The 11,636-nt window shown below is 49.4% G+C and overlaps 5 protein-coding genes across 5 annotated transcripts; 3 read left to right on the top strand and 2 right to left on the bottom strand.

Annotated features, from left to right (window-relative positions):
• Positions 1-115: 115 nt before the first annotated feature.
• Positions 116-2,003, top strand: MRS44_011700 (uncharacterized protein; the record flags this gene model as incomplete). The annotated part of the gene is made up of 6 exons (XM_065619821.1): positions 116-331; positions 390-677; positions 741-1,166; positions 1,213-1,675; positions 1,724-1,894; positions 1,942-2,003. 6 exons carry the CDS (start codon positions 116-118, stop codon positions 2,001-2,003), a joined length of 1,626 nt encoding a protein of 541 aa, XP_065475893.1.
• A 692-nt stretch (positions 2,004-2,695) lies between these two features.
• MRS44_011699 (uncharacterized protein) lies at positions 2,696-3,997 on the top strand (the record flags this gene model as incomplete). The annotated part of the gene is made up of 2 exons (XM_065619820.1): positions 2,696-3,354; positions 3,421-3,997. 2 exons carry the CDS (start codon positions 2,696-2,698, stop codon positions 3,995-3,997), a joined length of 1,236 nt encoding a protein of 411 aa, XP_065475892.1.
• A 497-nt stretch (positions 3,998-4,494) lies between these two features.
• On the bottom strand, positions 4,495-6,509 carry MRS44_011698 (uncharacterized protein; the record flags this gene model as incomplete). The annotated part of the gene is made up of 2 exons (XM_046268968.2): positions 4,495-6,113; positions 6,164-6,509. 2 exons carry the CDS (start codon positions 6,507-6,509, stop codon positions 4,495-4,497), a joined length of 1,965 nt encoding a protein of 654 aa, XP_046134588.1.
• Positions 6,510-7,169: 660 nt separating this feature from the next.
• MRS44_011697 (uncharacterized protein) lies at positions 7,170-7,860 on the top strand (the record flags this gene model as incomplete). The annotated part of the gene is made up of 2 exons (XM_065619819.1): positions 7,170-7,172; positions 7,360-7,860. The coding sequence occupies 2 exons, from the start codon at positions 7,170-7,172 to the stop codon at positions 7,858-7,860; spliced, it is 504 nt and encodes a 167-aa protein (XP_065475891.1).
• A 1,886-nt stretch (positions 7,861-9,746) lies between these two features.
• MRS44_011696 (uncharacterized protein) lies at positions 9,747-11,228 on the bottom strand (the record flags this gene model as incomplete). Its single annotated transcript, XM_046275682.2, has 2 exons — positions 9,747-10,361; positions 10,413-11,228. The coding sequence occupies 2 exons, from the start codon at positions 11,226-11,228 to the stop codon at positions 9,747-9,749; spliced, it is 1,431 nt and encodes a 476-aa protein (XP_046134589.2).
• Between the last annotated feature and the right edge of the window lie 408 nt (positions 11,229-11,636).

Below are 11,636 nucleotides of genomic sequence, written 5' to 3'. Positions count from 1 at the left end.
TGGGGAAGATGGTTACGGTCGCGACGAGTATATATAGATGATTGACAGCTGGTCATTTTGATCAACATCATAAAGCATCATCGATATCTCAATTTGCAACCGACTGCACTCCAGCATGGCTCAAGACAAAGTCATCCCGACCGAGCAAGGACTTGCCGGTCTGGATTTGAACGATCCACAGATCCATGAGCTTATCCAACGTGCCCAAGATGCAGATGCTGCTGATAAGAAACTCACTGTTAGGGAAGCTCTCAAGAAGTATAAGAAAGCTGTCTTTTGGGCATGCCTTTTGTCTGTCAGCTTGATCATGGAAGGCTACGACCTGGTCATGGTACGTCTGCCATACGCTTGTTGCATTCTCCCTAGTCAAGGTATACTGACATCTCTAGATCGGCTCCTTTTATGGACAGACCCAATTTCAGCAACACTTTGGAGAGTACAGCGAAGCTGAAGGCAAGAAGGTCATCACTCCTGCTTGGCAATCAGGTCTCTCCAACTCGGCTCAAGTTGGCCAACTAGCCGGTCTCTTGATCAACGCATACTCTCAAGATCGATACGGCGCTCGGTTGACTATGATGGTCTTCATGGCTTATCTGATCTGCATGATCTTCATCATCGCTTTTGCCCCCTCTCTGTCTATTCTAGCCTTGGGCGAGGCTCTCTGCGGAGTGGCCTGGGTGTTTTCCAGGTGAGTCCCCTAATCATTCTCTGTCTTTCTTGAGCTCTGCTGATGTTGTTAGACGCTCTCTACAACATATGCCTGCGAAGTCGTCCCCACCGTTCTCCGACCCTACGTTACAGCTTGGGTGTGCATGTGCTGGGGATTCGGTATCCTCCTGTCGTCTGGCGTCGTTCGAGCGACTTCTGACATCAAGAGCAATCTCGCTTGGAGGCTTCCCTTCTATCTCCAGTGGATCTGGCCGGTTCCATTGTTTCTAGTGGCGTACTTTGCCCCAGAGTCGCCTTGGAATGCCGTTCGCCGTGGCAAGATCGATGAAGCTCGCCATAGCTTGATGAGACTTGCTACAGCTTCGGCGGACAAGGAGGCTGCTGTTGAAGCAAGCTTGGCCTACATTAGACATACAACAGAGCTGGAAAAGGCAGAGACGCAGGGTGCATCTTTCTGGGAGTGCTTCAAGGGCACCAACTTGCGCCGGACCGAGATCGTATGTATAGTGCCCCCTCGTTCTACTCATAGGGCTAACCGTTTAGAACTGCGTCGTCTGGGCGGCCCAAATTCTCTGCGGTAACGCGATTCTCGGCTTCGTCATCGTTTTCCTCCAAGCCGCTGGCTGGTCCGAAGTTCAATCATTCAACCTCAACATCTCCCTTTCGGCATGCTACATCATTGGCGGTATGATTTGCTGGCTTCTTTTCCCACATCTTGGCAGAGCGACCATCTATATGAGTGGTCTAGCATTCATGTTTTGCTGCCTTCTGGCCATTGGCGGTCTTGGGTGGTCTGATAGCAAGGATGCCTACCTTGCGGTTGGACTTCTGTTTGTTGTCTCGACCCTTTGCAACATGATCACAATTGGACCAGTTTGCTATCCAATCGTCGCCGAAACACCTTCAGGACGACTTCGCTACAAGACAATTGTCATTGGAAGATTTGTTTACAATCTTACCGCGATCTTCAATAACGCTGTCACGCCACGAATGATCTCGGCTTCAGGTTAGTGGGATTGAACAAGCTGTAAAGGAGTTTACTCACACGACATAGGATGGGGCTGGGGTGCCAAGACCGGTCTCTTCTATGCCGGTACTAACTTGCTTTGTTTCATTTGGTGTTGGTTCCGCCTTCCAGAGACCAAGGATCGTACCTTTGGAGAGATCGACATCCTGTTCGAGAACAAAGTTCCCGCCAGGAAGTTCAAGTATACCAAAGTTGATCGTAAGTTCTGGCTGCTCTCCCAACAGAATGTTGCTGACTCTTCTCAGAATTTGCCCAGCATAGTGATTACGTGTTTCAGGAAAAGGTTGAGCATGAACAGATTGAGTAATCAGGGAGCACGACTATCTTTATAGTGTGGGATGCCTATACTGCCCGACATCAGTATTCAGTCCTGTTCGCGATGGATATTTCCACTGGGCCATCAAGCTCCAGTGTCTTTCCTCCATGTTATCCGAGATATGGCAGTGGTTATTAATGTCTCAGGGTGGCTACCACCCTTCCTATCACAGTCTACCAGATCAACCACTTTCACTCATGAAGAATTCTTTCTGACCTATTGCCACGTAAAACTTGCTTCTTCTTATCTTGGTACACTCTTCAACCACCTATTTGCGGGTCTGGTTGTCGACCAAGATGCTTTGACGCCTCATCATATGAGATTCGAGATGCATGACTGATGCCGAATAAACAGAGACGAGAACAAGAGAATGTGATTGGGATTAGTGAAGGCGTTATCAGGTATTGACGACGACTTAGATGAAACATCATGTGACGCGACGTCGTAAGACAAAAGCACCCACTGCTGAGACAGAGGCGTGAGTCAACATTGAGTAAAGAGCCCTCCATGTCTTGGCATATATCACCTGCGAACCTGACTGGTTCCGATGAAGCCACCGAGGCAGCCACCCCCGCTCCTTGGAGCGGACACTCGCTCTCTGAGCATAAAGAACAAGTTGCATTATTTCCAAACTCTCCTTTGCTCTTCAAGTCCCTCTACTTCCATTCCCTTCCTCATACAACATGGAGGCCCAAACGACACACGTTCATCAACCACTGCCGCCGCTTCCCGCGCTTGGCCAAAAGCCTTATTATACTCGGATTTTAACCTTGTTCCCCGGCGAAATGGATGCTCCTCTATTCTGCACAATGCAAATCATTGACCTAAATCATCCCCCCTTTGCATTTGAGGCACTATCCTACGTCTGGGGTAAAGCAAAGTCACCTGAGCATCTCTTCTGCGATGATGGCCATCTCGAAATCACTGTGAATCTGGACAAGGCTTTGAGACATCTTCGGCTGAGCAGTATGAGTCGAAGGCTATGGGTCGATGCTATTTGTATCGATCAAACAGATCTTGCAGAACGAGCCCGTCAGGTTCAGTACATGCGACTCGTCTACAAACGCGCTTCTCGAGTCATCGTTTGGCTTGGGGAAAAGCAGGAGTGGACCGAGACAGCCATCGCATTTGCAAAAGAGCTGGTCCGCTTGAAGGCTGATTTCATTGGGAATCTTGCTCTGCCAAGTGGCGGAGTAAGGGCTCCGGCTGGGGAACCAGCCCAGATAGAGCAAGGGAGAAGGTCCGATGCATTCTCACTATTATCGAATGTTTACAAGAGCAACCAAGACGGGGCCGAAGCCTTAGCAAATTTGTTTGGGCTGGAGTACTTTACTCGAGTCTGGTATGCTCCCACAAAGTGGTGACGATTTCTTGAGAAACTCGCTCAACTTACACTTCCAAACGTTAGGTGTATACAGGAGGTGGTAGCCTCAAGCTATAGCATCGTCAAGTCGGCAGATCTGGAGATCGATATGAAAGACCTTTTGTCACTGCTCCCCTTTGTGCTTGATCGTCGAGGGTTGGATCTTGAGCCGACCCCTTTACAACTGTGGCGGGTTGTTTACGAAATGCCCCTTATCTACGAACAGTTCAAATACTCACACCCTGAGGGCTCTATCGGGACCATGTTGGTTATCTTGACTTCCATTAGAGACTTCGGAGCAACAGACCCCAGAGACCGTATCTTTGCCATTCTTGGAATCACCGACGAGGGCCTGGAGCCGGTCTACAGCATCACCGAAAGCAATTGGTTGGCTGATGTTGCTCGAAAGGGTTATTCTTGGATTTCACGCCGAATCAATTCGATCTCTCCAGCTCTAGAGCCAACTCGACAGCTGTTCCCTCACCCATTGTTCCAACAAGAGTGCAACGGGGCAAGTACTTACCAACGTTGTACCAGTTCAGCAAGGGATGGCTGTCGGCATGTTGCTTTTCTCCCAAACGTTGTGCGCTGGAGGGATGCTGTCGGCATGTCCCGAGCCTAATGAACTCTTGGCGAGCCCCCTTGGCAAGACTCTTGGACAATCCCGCTTGGAACAGTCAGGCGAAGGCTAGCAGCGCAGGCGATTCTCAGGTGGCTTCGAGAAAGACCTGAGGTCGACGGTGACGCTTATCCCGATCTTGGACCACCGCCAATAGATGAGTTTCACGTGAGCCCGATGGAGAGATACCAGTATCAAGCTGTTAGTTTATGCGCCAACAGGAAGGTCTATAGAACAACGACTGGTGTTCTCGGATTGGGGCCAATGTTCTTGAAACCAGGGGATTGCATCGTGGTGTTGTTTGGAGGATCCTTTCCTATTGTCCTTCGCCCGCGGGGTCGTGACTGGGTCTTGATTGGTGAGACGTATCTGCATCATGATGAGGTTTGTCTTGGGCAGTTGGCGACGAAGGCCAAGAGTCGAAGGAGTCAGGTCGACGTGACGAGGTTTAGGATCCGCTAGTATTATCTGTCAAACAAACTCGGCCGTTCTACATCAAGTTAGACAATTGTGATAGTCTTTCTCGTCCACTTAGGCCGTCCTAAGGGCTCCAGAAGCTCCAGCCACCCAATACGCTCGAAGACGTCTTCCCTTCCCACCTCTCCTGTCGCTGGTGACAAGATTAAGCATCCGCGATTGATATAACCATTGTAGGGAATCTCGTATATAACCGGGGCGATCTCAAACGTCGGTTCTAGATCTTCTGGCATGCTGGCAGGATCGTCAAAGAAGATTCTTGCCCTAATATCGCGTCCTTGATCGTCCACTGCAGCACCGCGGGCTATATTCAGACCCTCACCATCGTCCCGCATTAGCAATACCTGCAGAGATCGAACAAGGGTGCTCAGCACAATTTCTTTCTTTGGTTGAAGAGATCCTGGAAGTGAACCAGGAGATTCTTGCATGCTCAATAGCTTGGCTTCTCCCTTGTATCTGGGGTTGTAAAGAAGTGCAAAGTCGACCCTACTCATTTTTGACGACGCCCAGGACCAGGATGGCCCCATCTTACTTCTCTCAAGCTCAGTACAGATGCGTCTAGTTCCATACCAGGCCAGGCTGAGAATAAACTGAGACACAAAGTGGCCACAAACGTATGTGTCAGGGAAAAACAGCTGAGTCCTATCTGCGACTCCTTGAATCGCGACCAACCTATCATCAAAGTAGGTAAAGTCCATGGTTGAGTACTTGGTTACCAACTGGAACCAATACTCTCCAAGCGCTTGCTCTCGCGAAGTGTCTTTGGAGCGTAGAAGTTGCTGGTGAGAACGATCGACAGCTGCAAGGAACTCGTTCTGTGGTACGCCCTTGGGGAAACATTCGGACGCCTGTAACTCGGCACATTCCCAAAAGACGGCATCACGACTGAAATGAATTACTCTGTTTGACAAGGAGCGCTCTTGGAGAGTCCAGCCCCGATCATACAGAGGGGTATTCGTAACGTTGGTCAGCCAGAGAGGGTGAAAAGGGTCAGCGTAAATTTCTCGGGCCGGCTGGTCCTCCTCCTCCGAATCATTGAATCGCACAAGTAGTACGGGTGAGACGTGATAAAGCTCGCCTGGTCTCTCAGTGAGAAAGCCATCGTTACTATCGTACGCCGCAGCAGCGGCAATGGTGCACAGGGCGTTCTGATAGTATCTGCCCATTAATGGGGCTTCTGCGAGCCAGTCGGTGGCGTCTTCTCCCTGGTTGTGCTGGATGATGCATATGGCATCGACAAAGAGGTAGCGTTGACCCATGGCTCGAGTGACGTCAATGGCATCAAGTATGGTCTTGGAGAGCTCTTCGAGGTTTATCTTGGCTCGTCTCTGCTCAAAGTTGTGTCTTGTTGTGCGGGCATTGAGGTTTCCTTTGCCCCAGCAATAGCTGAGGATGAGATAATCGGAGAAGACAGTTGATCCTTGCTCGAGTTTCGGTACATAGAGTCGAGGTGAAGCTCCTTTTACCCCCACATCAATGACTCTATTGGGCAGCGGAGGCTTTTCCATGTGCGTGCTAGGACTGGTTTGACCATGCGGAAGATTGCACAAGGCATGGTCTCCGCAACATTTTTTTATCCAAGGCTGGATGCGCTCTCGAACAAGGTGTTCAAGGTCTGTTTCTCTATCTTGGGGCTTGAACTCTATACATTTAATCAATGATCTGCTCTAATAGGTAGATATTCAAACTTACGCCGGATAGGCTCCATGCTGTTGGGCTTTGCTTGGTAGATTAATCCCGCGAAATTTCCATTCTCCGAGTCCTCCATCCTGACAACCAATCTCTTAAGCCTTGGTATTTTGGGCTCCAGGGATGTCACCTCTATCTCAGTGCCGAACTGGAGTTCCTCAATGTCCCGAGCGCTGAACACTAGGACGCGACGCAGTAGCCGACATAGCTGGCATCCAGCGGCAGCTGAGGCCTCCAACTTCGTAAAGGTCTTGTAATGAGAGAATGCATGGCCGAATGGCTCTTGGTTGACTGCCTTGGATAGCTCCTGGCATTTCTTGCATCGGGCGTCAAGTGTGGCGCTATCCATATTGAGGGTGTGAAGAGGTTGAGTCGGCAAGCGGGGTAGGGTAGGTTCCCGAAGCGGAAACGATTTGGCTCATGTGGGGCCATTAGTAGCCCAATCACGAATGCCTTGGCATTTTTGGGCTGTAATGCTTAGTAAGTCATATGTCAGATCAGATCATCGAATTATTGTCATTCTATGAAAATTACATAAGGACAAGTCTGATCGTTGAGCGTGTGTAGTTAAACTAAATCTTGAATATGAGTCTCTAGATACTTGATTCGATTCATTGTGTAACATAAAGGGCCATACGTGTGGACAATATTGTTTTCTTAAAAGCCGAGAGCTAAATGCTACGGAAATGTCATCAGGACAGACTATGTTAAGAACGGGTTATTATTACCAATCAGTAGTAGTAAAGGCCAACTTGGAAACTGCTTTGGATGGTACAAACCTTGAACACAGCGGCAAAGCTACGCGAGTGCTGCTCCTAGCCTCTATTTCACGCTCTCTTCCGTATGATTATCTTCCCAAGCACAAGCCACAGGTGATTTTGATCAGGATATCCTTGATACCCTTCGACTTTTTATCTTTGTCCTGCTGGTCTGACTGATTCCCGACGTCCGACATGTTGAAACTGTACTATCAATAGCGTCCGCAAGAGCTGAAGCGACGAGACTCACGATGGTAGAATATGGCCAACCTGTGTAGATATCTAGATTGAATGCGTGCGTTGACTGAAGATCTTCATCAGTATGGAGCTGGAACCTCTACTACTTGATCGTGACTTACGACGGCAAGGAACATGAGATTGAAGACGAGATTCTTAATCTTTCTCAGATGGTTCCATCGCGAAGATATACTCAATTACTAGGAGGCGCGATCTTCTAGCTCAGTTAACCCATCAAGGGCCGGGCTTCAACACATTGCAGCGGCTGTATTTACTGCCCCTACTGGTCCGCTGCCTGGCAATGCCAACTCATTTACGGTTGGCCTGGCCGTCTATAGACCCGTACGACCACAGACACCACCACCCGCACAGCCCAACACTAACCCTACAAACCTACGTCCCCCTTCGAGTCCGGCAGCCCCACACACTCCTTATCAAAAGCCGAAGGGCGATGATGGAAGTGGCACCGATCCTCCTAATCCAGAGCCCAGCGTTCCTTCAGATTCTGAAAGCTACCCTTCATCGAGCTACAGAGTCACCGAGAAAGAAAACGAACCTTCCAACAAGAAAGAAGAGATTGCTTCCACAAAGAAAGACAACGATACTCCCGCCTCTGATGAAGAGGATGCTTCTACCTCTGTTCTCGCTCAAATGCCGGCAACCTTTGGTGCAGCTATCGCAGTTATCGCCTGGATGTACGCATAAGTTATGACGATACCAGTGGGGTTCTATAGAAGAGGCGCCTTACTAAAGGGTTACTGCTATATTAATTGACCATCCAACTTGATATCTCATGCTTCCATTTTCTCATACACCTATGATGTCCGTGAGTTTATCCCACGTCGTCAGTCTTGTCAAGCCTCTCTAGGAGCCACGGGCTCTTATTAGTAGGACCTAAGTGCCGTTTCTATTCGACGATGGGTAATAGAGCACAGAGGAATCTCCTATTCCTAATGGTAATACTTGTGCTGTTGAGATTCCATCGCTTAGCTTGCGTTCTAGAAATTATGTTCTTAGCTTCATGTAGTATTTCTCCCTGCATCCTCCCAGCGTCCCGCAACTTTCTGAACAGCTTAAGAGAGCCCTATTAATAAATAAATATTATTAAAAAGGCTATAACACTCCTTGCAATTCTAAAAGTTACTGCTCGCTACTTATCACGGCGTCTATTACATACCCTAGAGGTAGAAGTAAAAACGCGAGGATTAACCCCCCCCCCCCCGATAACTATTTCCCATAGAGTTTAAGAGTATCAACATCATTTCGCATTATCTAACGTATACTTGAGACGTATTCCACCAATGTGAGTCTTGGTAACCAGCTTGGTGGGCGAATAAAGTCTGAGTCTGTTGATCTGGAAGTTTTATAATGAGATACTTATTTTACAAGCTACGTACTATACACATTAGTTTTCACAGTCTCACTGTGATGGTAAATAAAAATCACCATGACATGATATTGTGAAAAAACTTACCTACGTCTTTGGCTCGCCCAGCTCCGATTTGTCTCCCGTCCAAGTCGAAGCCGGCATTGGCGATACACACCGACCATTAACGCCGACGAAGAACGCCAGCCAGCAAAGAATTTGCAACGGCCAAGCCGGGCAGATCCTGGTAATGATTTTCAGCTGCCCCATTTATTACAGCCGATCTCCGTTAACCGAATGACCGTTTCATGGGGCTGCAACAGTGATCCTTGTTCGTGGTCTGTAAGGCGGGTCTAGAGTCCTTTTAAAGTTCATCTTCTCCCACACTCCACATTCAAACCGTGAGGCATATTCCTTTGAGGCGAGTCTAATTTGCTGACTTTGAAGATCTTTGTCGGTTCTCGCAGCGAAAGCTCCTGCTCTGTGCGAATATTATTTCTCCTTGACAGCCAAGCCATAACTGGGTAAGCCAGCAGGTAACTAAAAGCCGAGATATGAGCGAAGTGACAGTTATGAAAATCGATAACTGACTCATTTGCCTGCTCCTGACCTCGAGCCATGCTCGTATCAAAAAGGGAGAAACAAACGTGCGACCGAACAGATGAATTTTCTTGACGAGAGTCGCGGCATTCTGCCAAATTGCTCGCGCAAACCAACCAGAGGCCCAGACCACTGACCAGAATTTGAGAAAAGTTCCCGATGAGGGTTAAAAGCTATCAAGTCCGTTTCAATTATATTGAGAAAGCGGATTAGAGTGGGCTGGGATGGTGGAGAAATGCAACCTTTCCAGCATCACTTCGGCTTCTCCACATTGCTATACTACGTAATCTCCGCCTGTCCCACAAGCACTTTTCTATCTCGGGTTGGGCACCGGCGTAGAGCTGCTGTCTAAATCATCCTTCATGTGAAGATGGATGTAGCCGACAGTCTAGGAAATAACACCGCAGAAAAAAGAGCAGTCAAGTTCAAGGACGGCGTCTTCTGGTGATGACTCGACAGCATAGTTATGAGCTACTGAAAACATCCCAGCCAAGACTAGCCAGCAGCCATACACCGAACATGCCTTGATACATAGCACCATTAAAATGGAATGGCTTAAGATAGCTGGTGAATAAATTACATACGACTATCGTGGCAAGGCGGTGACACCACTGATATTTGGATACTACCATGGAAGGTTGATCTCGGAAGGGTCCAACACCGGCCCCCAGTCTTGCTCGAACCCTGCGTCGACATCCGAAGTTACCTCCCATGACATATCGTCTACCCCGTCCGTTGTGCCATCTTCCCGCTCTCCCAGGCCATACTTCTCCACCTCGTCAGGGTCCATATCTTCGAGAAGCTGCCAAATACGGCGCCGATTGATGAAGCCAGGAGGCACATGCAACCCTACTTCATCGTAGTTCCATGCCCTCGTGTCGCCTTGTTCTGGAATGATAAGGGGTTGAACGCGGGCCATGACCTGCCGGAATAGCCTCTCCCAATCCCACTCCTTGCCGTCTTTGTCTTGGAACTCTGCCACAAGACTTTTGTCGAGATCCCACAGAAATGGGATTCGAACAAAGAGTTCTCTCCAGATGGACTGTGGCAGCATACCAGTGCAACCCAGACCGATAGTTCCCTCCAGTAGGAGTGATATGATCCTGTCGCGGAGCTCTTGGGGCAAGCTATCCAGGTTCGTTTGCAGGCTGCCAGGGTGAGCTGTGTGAGGCCTAACGAGCTGCAGGTTGGATAGTAGACGACTGGTGAGATCTGGAATAACTAATGGATCATCGAGCCACTAGAGATGGGTTAGTAGAGCGAAATGGGAGGCCGAGGTTGTTGTGCTCACCCAGTTGTAATAGGATCCAGGATGGTAATCAGGAATATAGTAAGTGCCCCAACGCCTGCGCGCTTCATCTGGCCTCTTCGGTAGTGGAATGAGGGGAAGCCAATGAAAGAAGCTAGGGCCTGTCCGGGCCCTTACTGTCACTTCGCATCGTCGATCAAGAGTGACCCAAAGATCTCGAAGGGATCTCAGCTGAGAAGTCGGCGATGTCTTCATCACCAAAGAGGCCATCGTCAGACAGGCCTCATGTACACCAAGGCACCAATGAAGGCCAGTCGGGCCATTAGGAAATAGGTCCTCAGACTGGAATTGCCTTTGCAGGTGAACTTTCCGGCCGCTATGATATAGCCTTAAATATCCCATGGCGCCGTCACATGGGCTGGCAGCATGCGCTATTATCGGCACGCTGAGGGGATCATCTTCTGGCCGTCTGTAGTATTGCTCGTGAGGACCTATGAGGGCGACAACAGTCTTTTGCCATAGTGAAGGTTCCCAAGCGATGGGACCAGACTCGTAACGAGTCCTGCCGTACATTTGGTAGCCGCATATCGAGCAGTGGGGGAACTCGTTCGCGCAGCCCATGTTGCGATGGTGGTGAGGTTTGACAAGAAGGAAGCAAACACTGCCCTGCTGCCTGCGCCTTGTCAGTGCCCTGTCTTCGCCTCGTTTGCGGGCCGAAGCGGGTGGGCCGGTAGTTGTTCCGATCGACGTATTTTCGGAAGAAACATCCCGTAGGCAGTTGGCAAGCGCGTATATGCGGTTGTGAAACGCGTTAATGTGCGTGCTGTGCCTTGCTCCGTGCCTTGCATGAGATTGCATGCTGCGCCTGTGGGCCGTTTCATCTGCACGTCCACTCGGACTGGACGATGAAATGGCAGTCCCTTCAATCTCTCAGTGAGAGGCGTAGAAGCCTGTGCCCCGTAGAAACCCGCTAGAACGTGCTTTAGCTGCCATGCATGGACCGTTCACTGACGGAGCACCCACTGCATTAGGTTTGTGTGAAACAAACGATGGATTGCAGCAACCTGCATGCTCCTTCAGTGCTGGCTTCCAGACCACACCAATGATTGTAGCTATGTCAAGGGTGGCCTGTCATCCATTTGACCTCATGAGCCCTGCTCATGCAATGGAACCATAATGTGAATTGGATCATCATGTGCTAGATTAGATAGGGACATTTTGTGCGCCCCGAGATTTCGGCCACGACAGACGGCACTGATCATTGCT

This window comes from Fusarium solani, assembly GCF_023522795.1.
Source record: "Fusarium solani strain SB1 chromosome Unknown bctg00000007, whole genome shotgun sequence".
In the NCBI taxonomy this organism is placed as follows: Eukaryota; Fungi; Ascomycota; class Sordariomycetes; order Hypocreales; family Nectriaceae; genus Fusarium; species Fusarium solani.
The sequence above is the reverse complement of the archived record's forward strand: the minus strand, read 5'-3'. Positions and strand labels throughout refer to the sequence as shown.